Source organism: Hippoglossus hippoglossus, chromosome 17 (genome assembly GCF_009819705.1).
Source record: "Hippoglossus hippoglossus isolate fHipHip1 chromosome 17, fHipHip1.pri, whole genome shotgun sequence".
NCBI classification, from domain to species: Eukaryota; Metazoa; Chordata; class Actinopteri; order Pleuronectiformes; family Pleuronectidae; genus Hippoglossus; species Hippoglossus hippoglossus.
The window spans coordinates 21,113,872-21,134,946 of record NC_047167.1 but is presented as its reverse complement, the minus strand read 5'-3'; the positions used below and the strand labels follow the sequence as shown (position 1 = coordinate 21,134,946).

Genomic DNA, 21,075 nt, shown 5'->3' with positions numbered 1-21,075 from the left:
TCTGTTCCACTTCACACGCGCCTCTGCGATATGGCTTTAATAAATTTCTGCAAGAGCCACTTACAGCTGAGTACAGTGAGCTCCTCCGCAGCTGAAATACGAGCCGCCTGCACCTCCAGGGCCAAATATCAAATTAGCTTCTTTTTTTTTTATTTGTAAAAGTCGTGTCACATAGTCGATGCGTCTTTTTATGTTTTTGTGGCATTTTCTTTTGTGCAGAACGAGACATTTTAATGACGGAGATCACCCAAGTTCCACCCCGACACCGATCGGTAGCAGAACGATAACGGATGCATATAGGAGAGGCTAATACGTCGTTAATACGTCGCCCCAACAAATATCATTAATTGATTCTTATCCAGCGTCGTGTTACCGGTGCATGAAACGTGACGTGTAAGAGGTTGTTGTTATGTGCCCTGTCTGATTTCATACAGCTTAATGACAGAGTGGGCGTGCAGTAAATTCATACCTGCAGTTTGAACTCCCACACACACGCAGGAGATCTGCGTTTGTTCACTGGCAAAAATAAAAAAATAAAATCAAAAACAGTTTCTCGACATCACGTAGAGAGTCGCATTGTGCAAAATATGAAATGCATGTAAAGAAAATTCCTTTTTAATATGTGATTATTGAACCAGCAACATACTGTACATGTGTGTCTTTGTTATGTGGATCAATCTATTCCCCACCTGCAGGCATCAGTGGTGGCAATGTTTTTGTTCATCCTCCTCCTCCTCCTCCTCCTCCTTCTTCTCCTTCTCCCCGGGGTGCTTTCACCTCTGTGGTTGCTATGCTGCGAAGTGGATGATGTAATCTCCACTAATACCTTTGTCGCCCCCTACCCTCCCCACCCTCCATCCACGTCACCCACCCTCCTCCTTGCTCCTCTCCGAACCCCAGTTGCCTGCCTCTTGCCATCTGAATCCATGATGCCATATCAGGACTGGGCACGAAGGATCAATGAGTGCCCCCTAGTGGGACGTCACGCTCAATTATGTCTTTGTCTGCGAGGCAGAGGGTTCAGACGGAGAGAAAAATGGTGGTTGTGTTGTAATTGGAACGACTTTGTGTTTGATACTGGAGTCGACGTGGCGCATGTGGCGATGCTTGATCAGTGTTTGTGCACAAACCCTTCGGCTGTTTGTGTCAGACTGTTCTGTTCTGCTGGTTTGTGTGTGTGTGTCTGTGTGTGTGTGTGCGTGTTCTCCTGCATTCGCGCCATTCCATTGTGTTGTTTATATAAAAGGAGCAGCCCATGATCTACTTAAAGCAAAATTCTCCTCAAAACCCCCAAATCAATATAGTAAATGCTAAGTGTGTGTGCGCTTATTAAAACTTTAAATATATGATCATGCACCATTCGCACGATCCCTTTGAATGAAGTCTGACAAATACCATCCAGGGTTTTACATCGGCTGTATCTTGAAAACAAGTAAAGTGACAGACCCCCCACTTTCCTTGTGTGGCGTCCATCCATTGAGATGCTGTTTTATTTCCTGACGTTTTGAGATATGCATCTTTAAGCTTTCTGCTGCAGCCTCAATAAAAATAAAGGCGAATGGAAGAAAAACACAGAAAAACAACCGGAGCTGTTTTCACTACTGTTTATTTTATATGTAAAACTCGTTTCATATTCCTTCATCTTTTTCTTTTCCCGTCTAAGCCGCATTGGCAGGCGTTGAATATTTTTTGGGCAGCTAATGTTCCTACATTCACTTTAACAAAAGAAATATCACGATAGTTTGAAAAATAGCTTCTGTTAAAAATGTGTTCCTTCCCCCTGTGCATTTACATTTTCACCTGGAAAATAGTCGATGGGAAAAAAGAAAAGTTTTATTCCAAGTTTTTCTGCCTGGAACTCGTCACTCACTCGTCCTAAAATAAAGATATTATCCTCCGACTCAGGTCGTTTGTGAAGGCATCGCTATTACGGTGACTCATGACTGTAACAGTAATGCACCTTCTGCTTCATGCCGGCGACCGTTTCAACACAGCGGCTCGTGTTTTCCACTATTTTTACATTCCATTCCCAAAAGTTCATTTTCCAATCTCAACGGGCGTTTCTGACCTGCGAATAAACCCCAGTGTGACGCATGAACTGAAACAGAAACTCCATCACAAAGCAGCGCAGGTTTTTTTTTACATCTGTTTGTATCCCTGTGTGTCTCCTGCAGCCTGGCCCAGGTACCGTGTGCTGCGGGCTCTGGACATCGGCCAGTACAACTTGGAGATCTCCAACGCCGGGCTGTCCGATGACTCCCTGTACGAGTGTCAGGCCACGGAGGCCGCGCTGCGCTCCAGGAGGGCGAAGCTCAACGTGCTCAGTAGGTGGACATTTACCTTTTTACTGGAACTTTAGATTTTCACTCAACAAAGGAACATTTCATTCTAAAAAAACACTTTACATTCCCTCTTGAAATCACATGATTGATATAGATGCATTATATTTATTACTTTTCAGCCCTGGATCAGCTATTGACTATATTTGATGCATCATTCATGTTTTTATCCAGAATCCACGAAATGAGCTTTTCTTTTTCGAGTCAACAGCTTCTTTAAATTTCTATCAAGTATACCAGGCCTCTAAATATGCCTAATTTTGATAGATCCATTTATTATTTCATAGGAAATTGGTGAAAATGTCAAAAATAAGACCTATTCTGAATCCAGATGGAGGTGGAGATTAAAAAAGAAAGAAAGCAGATATATGTGAAATGAGAAATACTTCAGCAGCAGTATTTGTTTGCAGTAAGTATATGTGTAAAGCAATCCAAAGCTTGGCTTTAAAGCTTTAACCAGGATTTAACCAGAAAGTGGAAGCTGAACAAAAGTTCAACATCTAGTTTGACAACTCTTGATTCCACAATTCTGGTGGATGTGAAGAATTAAATGTGAAAGAGAAACAAGATTTCTAAAGTTAAAGGTCAAGGAATCAACATTATTTGCATTACAGGATGATCAAATGACAAGTATGTTCCGGTTGTGAACATATTTATTTGTATGCATGTGTGCACACTTGCATAAGGCATGTATTTGTCCTGCAGTCCCCCCCGAGGACCCGGTGGTGGACGGATCCCCGGAGCTCCTGCTGATGGCTGGGACTCCGTTCAACCTGACCTGTGTGACCCGCGGGGCCAAGCCTGCAGCGCACATCCAGTGGACCAAGGATGGAGTCGCTGTGGAGGGAGCCCACCAGTCCACGGTGACTCACACGTGCAGATGATAGCCAACACACACACACACACACACACACACACACACACACACACACACACACACACACACACACACACACACACACACACGCACACGCACACACACACACGCAGGCGGAAAAGAGTCATGCAACATAAAACAAACATAAAACGCATAAAGTTTATTAGACTAAAATGAGATCTGCTCAATCTCATTTTGTTTATGAAGGTACAGGTTCTAATCTGCTCCTCAGTAACATCAGTCTGTTTATTTGTTAGTTCATATGTTTTTTGCCGTTGGCACCGCGAAGGGGGGAAGTACTGTATGTACACCACAGGACACGCAGCCGCCCTGGAGACATGCATCAGGGAATGTACAGTGTACACACACACACACACACACACACACACACACACACACACACACACACACACACACACAGTTTGTGACTTTCTTGCTTCTCATTTGACAAAATAACTTACTTATTGAAAGTAAACCTGTGGGGAAAAAGCTTATTGTGCCTTGAAACGAGACTTTAAGCATTAGGGACCCAATTAATCCAGTGTTTATTTTCAATGGTGGCAAGAAAGATCACAAACATCACTTTTACCTGCTGTTACAAGGCCGGCTCCGAAGCCACAACGTGAGGAGGAAGTCAACACCCTGCAATGCATTCTGTCATTTATTTGCCCAAAGAGGAGGAAAGAGGCAGAATGAGGAAACAAACAAGATTCAAACAGTCACAGCTCCAGGAACGTAGCAGTGGCAAGTCTTCGCCTGTCACGTCCACTCTGAGTAAAGCCAGCTGCGAATAAAACTTCTTGTGGTGAAGCGAATCCTCAGCGTGGCTTCACGTCGAGTCCAGCTTTGGTGAACTTTGACCGGTGACCTCGCAACCTCAACCAATAGCAACAAGCTTTGTGTGGTTGTGTCATTGGTGCATCCTCCTCCTCCTCCTCCTGCTACAGCCCGTCTCCTTCTCCTCTTCCTCACCAACAACAACTCCAGCATCTTCCTCTGTTCTTCACCGTACATATTCTCACAACTGGAAAAAACACTTGTCTACATGGTCCACGAAGGAGGACGTCTTCAAGGACCATGTAGACCATTTAATCCACTTCTCTCTTCTCTTGCCGCTGCTATTACCTCTTGAGAAATGTTTCTCCACCAAAACGCAATGAATCCTGGGATATGTTGGCCCAAGAAGGATCCACCTATTGGAGCCGTTTGAAGGAGCCTTCAAACGCAGCCTCTGAAGGACGCAGCTCCGGACCTGAGACACTCACAGCTCCAGCCCACAGCTTCACACGGGTTCAATCAGTGAGCAGCAGCGAGGACAGAAACACAGAAATTGGAAAAGCAACAGAATGACACGTTGCACTTTATCAAACTAGAAACTTGTCAACCTGTAAATGTTAATGGAAGGAAAAAACACTTCTCACTTGCGAGAATGAAGTGTTTTGTGTTATTTAGTGAAAGGAAAAAACTCAACATACTTCATCACATCCCTGTAACAAATCTCCTTCTTGATATCATTCGTTTTTCGTTCATTAGTAGCATCTTGGTTCCACTCAGGCAGAATCACAACATTGAGAACTTTGGCTTTTTCTACATTTAAGAGGTTTTAAACATTGAATAAAATACCTGCAGGGATACTTGAGTTCTCATGAGCTCTTAGCAGTGATTCCACTCAGATGCACTCGTGGTTTATTCGCTGGCAAAAAGAAACTGACTCCGAAACATCGTCCATCTCCAGACGTGTTGATCTCCATCAGATGAGTCGTGACCTGATTCAGCTGAACCAGTGTGGAGGCCTGACATCTTCATTCATGCTGTTTTTCAATAGCCCTGCGTCTACACGTGTGTGTGTGTGTGTGTGTGTGTGTCTGTGTGTGTCTGTGTGTGTGTGTATCATCACACACCTTCCAATGAGCTTTTTTATCAAACAGCTTGAACCTGAAGAAAAAAGAAGCAGCAGCCATGGATACAGAAATAGACATCAGCTACTTTCCACATTTAAAGATCGTGACAAAACTTGAAACACAAAGATCAAGACATAATTAACCTGCAGACACACACACACACACACACACACACACACACACACACACACACACACACACACACACACACACACACACACACAATTATATTATATATACACAGAGGAAAGAGCTGCAGGTGACACTTATCGCTGTGATATATTTTGCACTCTTTCCTCCCACATTCACACTCCTCACGCTCACGTATACACTCTCCTACACACACACACACACACACACACACACACACACACACATCCTCACACATATGTGCGTCTTTGCCTTCGTACGCAGCAGCAAACAGTGACTCACACTCTGAAACACAGATGTTTTTTTACATCTCTTGCAGCCGGCTCCATGCCCCCCCCCCCCCCCCCCCCCCCCCCCACACACACACACACACACACACACACACACACACACACACATGCTCATACATATTACATACTGCACTTATGTTACCGCGTTACTGACCACGCATTCTACACCACAGCGGAAGCTCAACACACTTTCTCGACAGATTGTGTAGCTGCACTGCAAAACACCACGTACCTCGTCAATCCAGGAGACGTGTTATGGTCATGACTTAATGTTCTTATTGTGCAGAATTCATTTTATTTGAATGATTTTATCTTTGACGGCAGCAATTGAGGATTATTTTTCCATAATTGTTTTCACCCGTAGATTATTTTCCAAATTAGAAAAGCATTTAATCTACATAATTTCTCAAATTGTTGAACAATGTTAATCCCAGAGGCCGAAAAGCTTCTTCTGTCCGAGCAAATCAAGTCCATCAGATTTACAACAATATAATAATGAGACAAGCAGCGTAAAGAAGAGCTGATTAGTTAATGGAACATTTCAGCGGCGCAGCATTTACTGTATTCTGTTTATTTTTTACTTTCGTGAGTATTCGGCTCTGATTTGAAAATCAAACCCAACATCTCTATAAAACTGATCTGCTTGCATTAATTAGAAAATAGCAATTTTCAAAGTTGTATTTTTTCCTGCAACAACATTTATCATCTAAATTATTGAGGACAGAACAAGAACATGAATTTCTTGTCTGCTGCATCTTTTCACTTTTGAATCTGCCTTCCCTTCCAAACCTATATTCTCTTACACCCGTGTTGTTTATTCCATGTCTACCTCCACATTGTAATTTCTATTTCCATTTTCTGCTATTAAACATTTTTCCTGACTCTAAAATAACTCTCCTATCTCTCTCTTCTTTTTTCCTCCGCGTCCTCTCCCATGATATTTCCTGTTCCTTCCTTTTTATATCCTTCCTCTCCGTCGTGCTCCTCCTCTTCTTCTTTGATCTTTTTTACTGGCTTCCCTCCTTGAATCCTCTCCTTCTCTGTTCTTTGCGGAGCAGGAGGTGCTGCCGGACAGGAAGAGGGTGACGACCAGGAGCTACCTGCCCCTCATGCCAGTCGACACTGACAGCGGCAGCAACTTCACCTGCGTGGCCAGCAACCCGGCAGTGCCCATGGGCAAACGAGCCACCGTCGCCCTTAACGTCCACCGTATGTTTGACTCTTTCTCTGTGAGGATGTGAAGGTGCAGGTTAAATATTTTATTGAGCTGCCCCAGCACTTGTTGACTTTAAGGAATTATAAACATTAATTTACAGCCTTTTTTTTTGTTTTACCCCTCTCTACTTCAGTTGTTCCAAATCTGACTTGAGTTGAAATTTATTTTGAGGCCAATGTTTAAATAATTAAATTCTCGTCCCTGGAGAAATAAGGATGAAGATGTTTAGTGTATTTTTCTACCAAGTTTGTCGAGAAGAGCCTGGAACCAGATTTTACTGTGATATCTACAGTCTGCGTGACTTATTTATGAGGGAAATCAAACCTCACGCTGCTTGTCAGTGGCCTAATTCCCTTTATTTGGAGTTGTCCATTGAATCAGCGTCTTCTTCTGTGCAGATCCACCCACAGTGACGCTGTCCATCGAGCCCCGCTCCGTCCTGGAGGGGGAGAGAGTCATCTTCACCTGCCAGGCCACCGCCAACCCCCCCATCATGGGCTTCAGGTACGAACACGTAACCCCAACCCTGACCCACGTTATCTGACGTGTTGGAGCAGTGGGGCTGTTAGACGCTGTAACGCTGTGGCTGTGAGCTGAGGTCTGATGCTCCAGCTCGGGGTCCCAGTGTGGGAGCACTGCCAGGCACTTAGGCACTAAGCCTATTGACTGTGCATTGAAATGCCATCTAATGGCAGATGTGCAATGTGGTCTATAATATGGTGCAATATATGATTTTGAGTTCTGGCAGGAAACAGTATGAAGGGAAAACGGATTAAATGATTTCTTTAACTTGCATTTATTGAAGGTTTTGGCATCAAGGCACTAAAAATGTAAGTTTAGTTGTTTTAACTGATGTTATAAGAACATTTCATGTCTAGTAATGGAAACTGTCTTGGATCCTCACTTAAAAAACAATGCTGACGATCTGTGACGTCACTGTAGATAACCTGTACCATGTGTGTGTTCCGCGTCAGGTGGGCTAAAGGTGGCGTGCTGCTGGAGGGCGCCCGGGAGAGTGTGTTTGTCACCACAGCCGATCACTCCTTCTTCACCGAGCCCGTGTCCTGTCAGGTGTTCAACGCCGTGGGAAGCACCAACGTCAGCATCCTGGTGGACGTGCACTGTGAGTCGAGGGCAAACTGACCCCATATCAGTCTGAAGATCCACCGTTCACACTCTTCTTATGACGCCGTGTTTCATGTGTTGTGCAGAATACATTCGCAGTTCAGTTGAATTGATTTATATTCAGCAAAACAAATGACAAATGTTAAAGTCAATAATTTAGTAAAGTAAATAAGTATAGTGAGTGAACATATATTAACAGTGCATGTAATTCATCTGCAAGTGAAAATATTCAATTGCAAAAATATTGAGAACCAGTTTTATTTTTGTGTTTGTTTGGTTTATACAGAATTAGAGACGAATGACATGTTTTAAAGGAAATTTGGGGGTAAATTTGATATATCTTGGTTATGCTTTATGAAAGTATGAAACTCTTTTTTTCCTGTGCAACCACAGATTTGTAGCCACAGTGTGATCACTAAGTCTGTATTTCCTTAACTAAGGGTTTTCTTTTGTCCTGCCTTCTATCAGTCGGCCCAATTCTGGTGGTGGAGCCGCGGCCGGTGACGGTGGACGTGGACTCTGACGTGACCCTGAACTGTAAGTGGTCTGGAAACCCTCCTCTCACCCTCACCTGGACCAAGAAGGGCTCCAGCATGGTAAGATAAGAAAGAACAAACCTTTCACCTTTAACCTTATCGAACCACACTGATATCATTGCAATATCAAATATTTATATTTATACTGGATGTTAGAGAAAGTGGTTTTCACATGGTGGAGTTAGAGAAACATTACTTTATTAATCACAGAGGAGGCATCCATCATGTCCAGACTTTTCTCCCTCATTGTTCCCTCATTGTTATTCACTTCTTCAACCTGTCTTCTCCTTCGAAAACCATTAAAATAATTGGAAAAAGTTATCTGAGAATCTATATTCCTATCACAGCTCGGCAATAAAACAATGTCAATGTTATTTTCATCAATTGCAATGAAACAAAAGTCAGATGTTAATCAATGTATTGCTTTTGCGTTGTGTAAACACAGTGAGGAGGAATAACACACCTCATACTTATGAAAAGGTATTTTCATTCTATGCCTATAAAGAAAATGTTAAACCCACAACCTTCACAAAAATTAGTCTTTAGATTTAGGAAATAATAACGTGACATTTATCGTGATATGAAAATGTTATCTTTCACTGCCCAGCCCTCATTTCTATCATGTAAACACCTGTCACAGCTGATTTTCTACCTGTTCGGCTTCACACACAAAACAAGTCATCAATTTTTTTTTACAAACGCAACAAAAAGTCTATCGTCAAATCCTCCAGAAAACCCACAATCCCAGCCCATATTAATGTCTCAGAGCCAGGCTTCATAAATGTTTGCTCAGCTGTAAAGCAGACGGTTAGTAGGAGACTCTGTCTTCATATCTTAAATCTTTAATTCATGTCTAACAAGTTAAGAAAAGCTCCAGGAAAAAAAAAGGAGAAAAAAAGACTAATGGAGCCTCGCTGAGTAAATCAACATGTTTTATGAATTAAATATGGATCTCCCTCCCTCTCTCTTATTAGCATCTCCTCCTGTCTGTCTCTGCTCTCCACCTCCACAAATCTCCCACCCTGCTCTTTAAGCCTCCGCTTATTCATGTGTCCAGGTGCTCAGCAACAACAACCAGCTGTATCTGAAGTCCGTGAGCCAGACGGATGCAGGTCAATACGTCTGCAAGGCCATCGTGCCCCGGATCGGAGTGGGAGAGACGGAGGTGACGCTCACCGTCAACGGTCAGTCACCATTCGCTCACTCTGCAAAAAGACACAGAGCTGATCTGTGCGCAGCAAACACCCTTCAGAATATGGAGGAGGAATATCAGGACCAGCTTTACGTTTTTATGTTTTTTCGTTTCCGGGCCCCGCTCGTGTATCTGTATCCCTCTGACAGCCGAAGCCACTGAGCAGATAATAGAACTAAAATCATGTTGACCCGGCTTTGTTCATCCCAGCAGCTAATTTAAAACAGGCTGGAAGCCAATATTTCAGTGCTGAAACTGTCCCCCCCCCGAGAGAGCAGCAACAGCTTAATAAATCAAAACTGATTCACCAAGAACACAATGATGAAAAGTTCAAATGCGCCTTAAATCTTCCGCGGCTGACAAAGTGCCCGGTCGAACCAGGGAGGACGACATTCATCGGCACGTCCTCCCTCCCTTGCAAAATATCAAGCGCTGAAAACCAACTGAGGCCGACTGCTACAGTACGACCACTCGTTCACAAACCAGATTATTTTTATTCTTTCTCACGACCGACTGCAAACCGCGTTGCATCGATTTTATGGAGCCGTTTATCCTCAATCAAAGCGAAGTTACTGGATGCTGCGACGCATCAAATATGATAGATTTCTCCATTGTCCTGCCACGGATGCAAAGGTTTTGATTTATGGTTCAACATCAGATTTTTTACCACAACACAATGAGCAGCAGCAACGCAAGTGGCAATATTAATCATCGGCCTGCAGTTAAAACACCAGCCTGTGCTTCGTCTCTGCCAGCCGCTTGTTATCTCACGTTTCATTGTCGGCAGCCAGAGTGATTATGACGGGAGCTGAGGAGGAACTCGGGTGACAGAGTCTGCATCAGGAGGACGAGGAGTCCTCACAACACAGACTTCAACACAGGGGGCCGTACTTTTCATTTCCAATTAGAAACTAAAGCCCCTTTTCTACTGGTCAAAAACCACACTAACCACAGCATCTGGCTTCTGTCTGCAATGGGAACGGTTACAATCGGCGTTTACTCCCTGGTCAAATGCAGTAGATCCAGGTTTCATTCACCTCTGGCTCCAATCGGCAGAAACATGACACCTGAGTGAAATCGCGGATTCGGCAATTCAGCGAGGTGAGAATGCAGTTTTCCCATGATGCACCATGGGAAAATAAAACAGAGCGGGAAACTCCTCCACTGGCGTTTAAAGAAATCCACGTATACCTGTAATAAGATAATAAGAGGTTCAATAGTCATCATGTGGCTGTGGTTCAGGAGGTGGAGCGGGTCGTCCATTAACCTGAGGGTGAGTGGTTTGATCCCCGATTCCTCCAATCGACATACCGAAGAGTTGTTGGGCAATTTGCTGAACCCCGAAACAGCTCTTCCACCATGGTGACTGTGAATGTGTGGAAGAAAAGTTCTATAAATAAATGCCGTCTGTTTATAGGGTCCTGAAATGAAAACTGGCCAATCACAGCTCTTGGCCTCCTTGTGGGTTTTCTTCGAACCCCCCCCCCCCCCCCCCCCCCTTTGTGTAGCTGCATAGTTTTAAGTGGTGAATATAAATCATAACTTCCTCGTCTGACGTGTGTCTCCGAACACGTCAATAAATCCAACCTGCCTGCTGTGAAAGTCAATCTTCAAATTGAACATGCACAGTAAAACTGACTCTGCGTCCACGGAGAAGAAAACCGGAGGAACTCACAACTTCCAAAGGTTTTTATTCCGACACATTTAGACTCTTCACTGTTCCCCGTGTAGCACACAGCCGGCTAACTGACCCTCCATCACGTGTCCGTGTCCAGCAGATGAAGCTCCCTCCATCTTACGCCATTTGGGCCCCTGCAGCGTATAAGAAGTGAACCTTTCTAAATGAAATATCTCGGTGTCTTTCTTTCCTCCCTCTGTGTCCTGTCTCGCTCGCTCAGGTCCCCCCATCATCTCCAGTGAACCGGTGCAGTACTCTGTCAGAGGCGAGAGAGGAGAGATCAAGTGCTACATCGCCAGCACCCCGCCGCCCGATAAGATCGTAAGTCCAAACTCAGAGGCTGTGATTTGTTGTAAAAGGCGCTCGATCCTTTTCACATCGCATCGGCCTGAATCCTGATCAGAGCAGATGTGGACAGAGGCATCGTGTTCTTGGGTTGTTTGTCTGTCTATTCATCTATACGTCCGTTTGTCCATCTGTTCCTCGACTGTTCAAGTCATAACTCAAACATAACATCTTATCTATCCCTCACTAATCAGGTTTCAATGCCTCTTAATCCTGATTTTATCTTTGGTTTTACTTTTATCATTGACATTTATTTATAATAAAAACCTAATTATAATCGTTCTTAGTATTAGTATTAGTATTAATATTAATATTTAGGATGAACTTATTAGTTTTGATGGTAAAAAGTGAAATTGACTGTGACGTCATATCCATCTCATTGTTGCGAGACAGTTTCATTACATCTGTAATAAAGATCAACTCTGAATTAAGTGGTCCAAGGTCAAAGGGCAAGGTCACTGTGCTCTTACATATATTATATATATATATATATTTTTAGCATTTGAAAACTGTCACGATATCTGACGTCAACTTGAACTCAAAGTTAAACCGATTAGACTTTTGTGGTCAAAGGTTAAAGGTCATTTAAGACAAATGCATAATTGTCCAAAGTGATGACATGATTGGTAAATCCCAGAGGTCACAGGTGATCTCACCTGCGACATCATAATATTCTACAAAAAACTCTTTATTCAATTCTCCCTAACTTTGGAACAGAAGGCCAGAGTCTCACCTTATCTCCTGCCGGTTGACAGGCTCACGTTGGCAGCTGACGACTGCGAGGCGGTTAATACCAGTCACTTTTCTCCGCCTGTGTAATATTCCAAACAATCGGTACAAGCGGCATTGTTCTCCCACTGCGCCGCGGCTTCGTGAGAACGACGTGTTCCCTGTCCGCGCTGGAAAAAGTGTGACTCATCAAAAACAGCTGCTGCTGAAATGAAACAGGAGACACGCAGTACCCTGCACATAATTCAGGGAAATGGAGGGAAGCAGATGAGATTTGAGAAAATGATGAAAAAACATCACCGCTCCCACTGTTTGGTGTTTGGATAGTCGAGTGTGAGCACTTTTTAAATATGAAGAGGGAGAAAAGGGAATGAAAAAGTGAAAATTACATCAGTGCTATCCGTCCTAACTCTCAGATATCTCCCATCATTCATTTTTTATTTAGTCGACGTGTCTTTTATTCTTTTCTCGGCTCCTCTAAGCCCATAAGCCATGTCACAGTTCATTTAGGCTGTTGCAAGATGCGCTCATACGCCTTTATCTCATCGCTTTGAACGATGGAACAGCCTTGGGATCTAATTGTTGCAGCAGGATTTCACCACAAGAAAACACCCCGGCCACGTGTGGAACCCCTGGCTGCACATGTGAGTTCACACGGGACAATGAGACCGTGTGAAAAAGGGTCTCTGGTAAATAACGCTCGTTAATTTGTCTGATCCATTAACGGTTTCCTGTTAAGTAGCTGCAGTCGCTTGTTTTCCTGCAGTCACAGACGCAGCGTGTTGTGTTCAAGTGTCTGACGAGTTCACGAACAGATTCTATTTGTGCATAGTTTAAGGTTATTGTGATAATTAATATACTGATGATAGGACAAATACATTGATTTGTTTTTTTGTCTTTTTTAGCTGATTGCTGCAAGATGCATTTATGAGTAATTTTCCGCAGCTTCCTCTACATTTTCTACAGAGAATCTAAACATGGCGTTAGAATAAATTGAAAGACAATATAATCACATTAAACTCTACACAAAACATTCTTTAAAACCACTGATATTAAGAGTTATGGTCACTGTGAGAGAGTCAGTGGAGCCTCCAGATCATTTTTGATTTTAGTGTAAATTGAACCCAGCAGCTCAAACCTTTCCAATTCAGTGATCTCTTTCAAAGTGGTTTAACCATCTTTTCTTTAAAAGAAAGCTTTCACGCAGATTGCCTTCCCGGCAAACTGTAATGGAATATCCCCCTGAACGTGCCACAACTGCAGAACTGGGCTGTTTTTTTTTTTTTCAATCCCTGCATTTTGCTGAAGTCGCTGAGTGCAACACTTGATAAAACTAGAGTTTAATGTGGAGTGTCGGTGCTGGATATAAGTTACAAAATAAGCAGTTTGAGTATAAACCTTTAAAAAGGAAGAAAAAAATACCAGAATGCTCACGAATCACAAAAAGAGGCAGAAAAATGGAAATAAATTCAGTAATGACATTTGAGTTTGAAGGCTGGAGCGAGTGAGCGAGAGTGTGGGGGTGAGAATAGATTGAAATGAGAGCGGCAGGGAGATGGAGGGAGAGTAAAATTCTGTACCTTTCAGCGTCAATTATCCAATTTTGCAGTGCCAACATGACAGAAATCAGAGCTTTTAGGAAGCTTCAGCCCTCTTCTGCACTGGCAGAGAGCTCAGAGCGTATAATGTGATACGACATTATAGTCTCGGCTTAATGCAGAGACACAAGGACTTATAAAATATGGAGTATGATTCTGTGCGTGTGTGTGTGTGTGCGTGTTTGTACGTGTGTGTGTGTGTTTCAAAGAGGCAACGGCAGATTGAGAAAGCAGCGAGAGCCGCACGGTGGTGGAGCGACAAAATGATTGTGAGGAATAGTGATAAAGAAAGAAAAAAGGGAGGATTGTGAGACGCAGAATGTGGAGACAGAAAAACCTGCATTCTACAAGAGCGTCAATTATTTGAGTAGAAAGTGAAAAGCAGAAGATTTACAGGTTTTTTATTTTTTAATTCTTCTCCCTGAGGCTCGATCACATTTCTCATTTTTCGTTTGTTTTAAAAACCAGGTTAAAAGGTACATCAGCCCAACATATGGCTCCATGTATATTTGATATCATCATGCTCCATATTTGATAACCTCCGTGGTTAATAATTTTAACATTTCAGTGACAGAAATTATGGATGACATTGCACCAAGGACAACTCTGTTAATTTCTGTTAAAACAAAAGCAAATCGACGATATAAATAGTAATATAATAAAACTTTTCTGTTTTGAACAACTTGACAAACCAGTTAATCCTCTTGTCCAATAGCTGAGCTCTGCTCCTCAGGATCATTTCATGAATTAGCTTCATTCTTTTACAGTAAAGATTTCAAAATAATTAATAATATGTGTCCTTCTGCTGCTGGTGGGTGTGAGCTTTCTCAGTTAGCATCCACATCACTTCTATGCTGATGACACAAAGTTATATGTTGAACGTGGACCTTCCAGAAACACTAATATCTGACGTCTGCCTTCAATCATCTCTGAAATGAAGCCACAGTTAGACGCTTCCTGGTTTATGCAGATTATTTAAGTGTAATGCACATTTTTGCTTGACTGACAAAGCTGATGTGAAATACACTAAAGAGTATTAACAGTCTTGTTGGCTTCGTCTCTCTGACTCCTTGTGAAACAAAGAATTGAATTTACTATACTTCTTATTGTTTTATGAATGTAATAATAAGATGCTCACTGAGTCCACACTGACTGGATCTTTATGTTAAGGTTTTCCACAATAGTATTATTAGTTATTTCAAGAGCAAAATAAACACATTTCAATTTTAGTTAGATTTGAAGAAGGCTACTATTATTATTCCTTTTTTAATATTAAAACCTTTCTGACCATTATAAATTATAACCGTCTTATCTCTTATTATTTTAATCATGTTCTTTGTCTACTTCTGCTTTTATTCCTGAAGTACATTGAGACTAGACCTGTGTGAAATGTGTCACATGAATAAACTTCACTGAAATGTCTAATTTGGCCTGAACAGCACAAGGACAAAAAACAAATAGAGAATCTATTTCCTGCTGAGACTCACTTCCGTCTCGTTAGCTTTTCTCACTGGCCGAACCTGTGTCTGTGTGTTTGAGTCTGTATCCAGGTCTATTGTGGTTTACACCATTTAAGACGAGATAAAGTGAAATTAGCATTATTGAGCCCTGAGGGGAGATTGGACGGTTGCAGCAGTAAAAGCAGAGTTTAGATAAGAATCAAACAAATTACACATATCGGAGATTGCATCTTCATCAAACTAATACCGAGCTGCTATCAGCTTGAAGGACGTCCTGCTGCGTTTATCGGGAGGAGATTTACAGATGTTGTCGTCTGCAGATGCACCAAACGTTTCCTCTTAGCATATTCTTAATGTCAAGTACACCTGCTTTATTTTGGAAACAGGTTTTTAAGATCAAACATGAAAGTGAGAGCCGAGTAGGAAATGTGCCCCAGTGGCCAATAACTATCGGCTCCTGTGTTTTAAAATGTAATTAAAGGAACAATAAGCAGTAGCTCAGCCTGACACGGGCGTGTTTACAGTCCCGTCTTCCGTTGTATCTGCTGGTCGATGATTAGAAGCTGATTAAAGACGCGTGTTTCAGGTCTGGGCGTGGAAGGAGAACGTGTGGGAGAAGGAGAAGGGCACCCTGATGGAGCGGTACACGGTGGAGCAGAGTAAACCTCCGTCGCAGGGCGGCGCTGTTCTCTCCACGCTCACCATCAACAACGTCATGGAGTCGGACTTTCACTCGCCGTACAACTGCACCGCCTGGAACGCGTTCGGACCCGGGACCATGATCATCACCCTGGAGGAGAAGGGTAAGAAAAAACTGGAGAAATACATGAGTTTTTGTGGGTCTTGATTATATTACAATTAATTAAATACAGCTGATTTTCTACTTTCATAACATAAAGCAGAAATGAAGCATGTACCTACTGTTAAGATTTCGCTAATATGTTATGAGTTGTTCCTCCACTTAAAATGATAATTAGTTAGACAGCAAAGAATTGAAATGATTTATACATTTGCTGCAGGTTTTGTATCAAACTTTAGGGCTTCAGTAAATCAATGTTACCCTGGTGTTGTTGAGCAGGCTCATGATTTGTGAGTCCTCATATTGTTTTGCATTATGTTTGCTTCCCTACAAGAAAAGCTTCTCTGTGCTCAGAGACAAATGACAATCATAAACCTGCTGATTAATAATTCATAACGCAAAGACTCACAATACGCTGTTGATCTTTCCGCCCCGTTACAGACATCGCTGTTGTGATGGTCGTCCATGAGAGCTCAGCCTTTTGGGCCATTGGGGATAAATTTGTTGCTGTTTCACAGTTGAAATTTTGGCAGCGACGCTAAATCGCCTCCAGCTCAGTGAAAACATTCACTCACAAAACACAATGAGCACAGAGGTGACTTAAGATGGAGGCACATCAGCAAGAAGAGTGACCGTATAAAGAACTCAGGTTATATAACTATTATAGAAAAGGGTTTTAGGAAATACATACAATTGTGTTTTGTTAAACCCCTACCACGTGGAGTCTGACCACTAGTGGCACTATAGAGCAATGTTTTTATAGAATTACCCTATTTTATTTGTATTCTGTGCTGTACAAGGACACTAGAACACAGGTGATGCAATGCTCACTGGTCCACACAGGGGCGGATCCAGGGGCGGATCCAGGGGTGGAGCCAGGGCGGCACTGGCACTGATACTAACAATACATATAAATATTTGTTAATATTCTAGTTTCGAAAGTTTTTTTGAAGTACACAATGTGCTTGTAACCATTTAAAAAACATGTTCAATGATGTGTGGCCATAGAAGTAACACTAAACTGAATCAGGAATTGTGTGCCGGACATATAATTGGCCCCTCTCTGTGTGCATCGTGGCCCTTGATGGCCCCTGATGTAGAAAAATCCTTGATCCGCCACTGGGTTTTTACAATTCGTAGCAGTCATGAGCCAAGAAGTGTAGCAATGTCGCAAAAAAATGGAATTAAAATGTCTCTATATATATTAAAATAGCACATATGGATTTTAACAACGTTTTTAACATCAGCTTGGACTTTCAAACTCATTCATGGGATTCGAACCGTGAACCTCCTCAAAATTCTAAATCTTTGCTACGGCACATGAAGGCCATTTTATTGCGAAACACACAGAATGTAAGAAAACCTGTGTGTGTGTGTCTGCTCTGACAACTCCACAGGGTTAATGTTACCGGAGGAGACGCTGCGCTCTCCCGCTCAAACTGAAGTGCCCCTGAGCAAGAGTATTAGGTGTCATCTGGGGGACAAACAACAGACAGTGTTGTAAGTCCATTCAGGACAGTTCTGCATCTTATTTCCAGGAGCTTGGTTTTGTCACATTACGCAGAGAAAATGATTTCTTCATGCTCTGTCGGTTGTAACTGACTCTTATTCTTTCAGCTGTCAGATTTCACAGGCCTCAGAGGATCCACCAAAATACCTTTAAGAGAGAGAGAGAGAGAGAGAGAGAGAGAGAGAGACAGAGGGAGAGAGAGGGAGAGAGAGAGGGAGAGAGAGAGGGAGGGAGCTTGCATTTGTCCTCATGTATTCCAACAGTGTTTTTAGCCCTTATCAGACGTGCAGACATGATTTATCAACACAACCAGCCCTCACAGATTCAATATTAAGCTCGGGCACAACAGGATTTATGCTTGAACGACACGACACCCGAGCAGGTTTGTGTAACAATGAGGCAGCAGCTGTCCCTCAACCCGAAACCTTCTTTCTGCCTGTGTTTGTTTCAGATATTGTTCCAGTGGGAATTATCGCCGGTGGTACTGTGTGCTCCTCCATTCTGCTGCTTATGTTTCTACTGGCACTCGCCTTCTTCCTCTACCGCCAACGCAAAGGCAGTGAGTGCACGCTGTGGTTCTTCAATGTGTGTGTGTGTGTGTGTGTGTGTGTGTGTGTGTGTGTGTGTGTGTGTGTGTGTGTGTGTGTGTGTGTGTGTGTGTGTGTACACTCTCACACACTCTCACTGTGTGTCTGTCACTCTTCTCTTTCATCCACTCTCTGTCATTCTGCCTTTCCTTGGAGAAAGGAACATATGTCAGCCGTATAGCATTTTATTCAAATGAGATTAATGAATATTCATATAATAAGTCTTAAAACGCCTACAATATGTTTTTATTTCACTGTTATGGAATTGTGCAATTATTTTCTTAAATAAATCGCTTTTCATAGGCGGACGAGATAAAATACATAACAACGGAGCAGAGAACAGGAGCATTTAAAGGTGGAGTGTTTAAATTATGAATTCCTATATGTTATTTCTACAGCCTGCGGCAAACCAATTAGTGTTTATCATCCCAAACCACACTCGCACACAAACCCGAGCGCTACAGAACAAGTGGTGTCTTCAAGTTGTTTAATTTTTCAGCCGCTCCGTCGCAAAGAAAGAGTTTGAAAGACAATGAAGGTGACGGGCACATTCCCCAGAGGGATTTTCTGGGGATAAGAGTATATTTTCTGGTTTAGAGCTGATAACACCGCTGCAGAAAAGATATTGTTTGGGAATTGAAACTCAAACAAACATCGCCGCGGCTCCAGATAAGCAGTCGCTCGTTTGACGTCTATGATGCAGCTCAAGACTTCACAGATTGAAATCTTTGCGTTTGAGGTTTCCGTGGAGGAGAGTCGCTCATGTTGACAAACGTCGACTGCTCTGTGTGAAGGATGTGTGAATTAAACTCAACAATGTGATGTTTATCGTGGGAAAGAACCTGAAATGCGTCTTTTTGGTCTTTCTGTGATATAGATTTTTGCTGTTTTATTGTTGCATCTCCGTGTGTTTGGTGCAGCCGCAACAGGAAAAACAAAAAGAGACACTTCCATTTCAAACACCCCCGAGATTTCCAGTGATTCTGCTTCGTTTTTGTCTGTTTCATCCGTATCCGTAAGATTTCAGATGACGAATCAGGGCTAAAATGAACGTTGAGCCTAATGCAGTTCTTTATTCAGTTTTCAACCAGATTAAACAATCAAACTTCCACTACGAGTCACTTAAGTCAGACATAGTATTATCTCAATTTCGAAACAAAATAACGTAAAAACAATTCATAGTCTTTACATTTACAAAAGATCTGTGTGAAAATCTTCATCTTCCTCCTCATTTTCAAACCTCAGGAAGACGGAATGAGCCGTTTTCCATCCTTAAAATTCAACCCACCACCTCCCTCTGCTTTCTGTGGCTGCAGCATACCAAATTGTTTAATGCTCCATTAACAACAGAGATAAATTAAGATAAACAAGGCAAATAATGGCCCAGACAAGTCAGACAAAAACAGCATCAAACAGAATGAGTGGTTGTTACTGTGTTTTTTTCTGGTTTCCTCTTTTCCCTTCTAACCAGACTGTTGAATACATCAATAATTTATTTCGACGTTGACCCAGAATATGACTGGAGGTTGTGTTTTTTCTTTTTGGTGTTCCAGGTCGCCGGGGTGTCACCCTGGGTAAACCAGACATCAAGGTGGAAACAGTCAACAAAGAGACCCACAGCCTGGAGGAGGAGGCGGCCAACGTCTCCACAGCAACCCGGATGGTCAAGGCCATGTACTCCGTGAGTAGATCCCCCCCCCCCCATCTGAGTCACCGGGGGCCATGGAGAGGAGACGTACGGGTCAATGGCCTTAAATGTACAGCCACACTGACACAAAGGGCAACATGGCCGGAGAGGCGGCTACGCACACGCGCACGTGCACACACTCGTGCACGAAGCAAACGCACAAACAGCGGATTCTCACACGTCAAAAATATACATAAGAACACACACAAAAAAACAAAGTGCACAAACACGCACGTGAAGGAAAAGAAAGAGGAACTATACACATCTTGCAAATACACCAAAACAGCACCAAACTGATGGTTAGGATTTAACGTTGTGTTTGTTTTCGAGAAGCGTTCAGCCTGGGAATCCTGGAGCGTCTCATCCACCAGGCTCCTTTTTTAAAGCTCGGCCCAAAACCTTTTTCTTTTTTTTTTCTGCCCTCTGAGCGTTTCTCTTCTTCCAATCTCTTGGGATGAAAAACCTGAAACTCTCTTTTCCTCTCCCCTCCCTCTCTTCCTTCCTCTTTCCTTTCTCACCCTCCCTCTTTCCGTGTGTGTGTTTCGTTGTTTGATGGTTTAGTTTCTGCCCTCTGTTTCCCTCTCTCCCTCCACTCAGCCGTTCAAAGACGACATGGACCTGAAGCAGGAAGTCCGGAGCGAGAGCGACACCCGGGAGGAGTACGAGCTCAAGGTGAGGCGCAGGCCGCTCGCACAGAGGTTTCAGCATTTTGAGATAGGATGTTTTATTTAAGGTTATTTCACGCATGGTGCACAGATATATCACATGTCATGAACTTTGTGGTCATATCCATCATTTGTCCTGATTACCAGTTGCAGGTTTTCCTCAGGTTTGGTGTTTGCACTGGAGGTAAAAGCTTTGCATTCATAAAAATATATTTTTTGAAGGTCAGCACCTCATTTATTTATTTATTTTTTCACTTTGAGATGTAAAATCGCCTAAAAGTCTCAAAACCTTGTGTTTTTTACTCAAACGAACTAAAAGAAGGAAACAAACTTGGTGTAAACGTGTCATAAAACAAATTGACTCACTGGAAATCTCCTATATTCTGATAAA

At 42.7% G+C, this 21,075-nt stretch overlaps 1 protein-coding gene across 2 annotated transcripts in view; it reads left to right on the top strand.

Moving 5' to 3' along the window:
- The window catches only part of kirrel1b (kirre like nephrin family adhesion molecule 1b), a 72,712-nt gene that overhangs the window by 48,156 nt on the left and 3,481 nt on the right, over window positions 1-21,075 (top strand). The window contains exons 3-14 of one of the 2 annotated variants that reach the window (XM_034613991.1): window positions 2,175-2,324; window positions 3,045-3,202; window positions 6,616-6,766; window positions 7,172-7,277; window positions 7,748-7,896; window positions 8,367-8,494; window positions 9,492-9,618; window positions 11,525-11,625; window positions 16,023-16,239; window positions 18,197-18,304; window positions 19,886-20,013; window positions 20,617-20,691. In XM_034613991.1, the coding sequence (XP_034469882.1) occupies window positions 2,175-2,324; window positions 3,045-3,202; window positions 6,616-6,766; window positions 7,172-7,277; window positions 7,748-7,896; window positions 8,367-8,494; window positions 9,492-9,618; window positions 11,525-11,625; window positions 16,023-16,239; window positions 18,197-18,304; window positions 19,886-20,013; window positions 20,617-20,691 (1,598 nt within the window). Of the gene's footprint in view, window positions 1-2,174; window positions 2,325-3,044; window positions 3,203-6,615; window positions 6,767-7,171; window positions 7,278-7,747; window positions 7,897-8,366; window positions 8,495-9,491; window positions 9,619-11,524; window positions 11,626-16,022; window positions 16,240-18,196; window positions 18,305-19,885; window positions 20,014-20,580; window positions 20,692-21,075 lie in introns of both variants that reach the window. The other variant, XM_034613990.1, reaches the window with a different exon arrangement.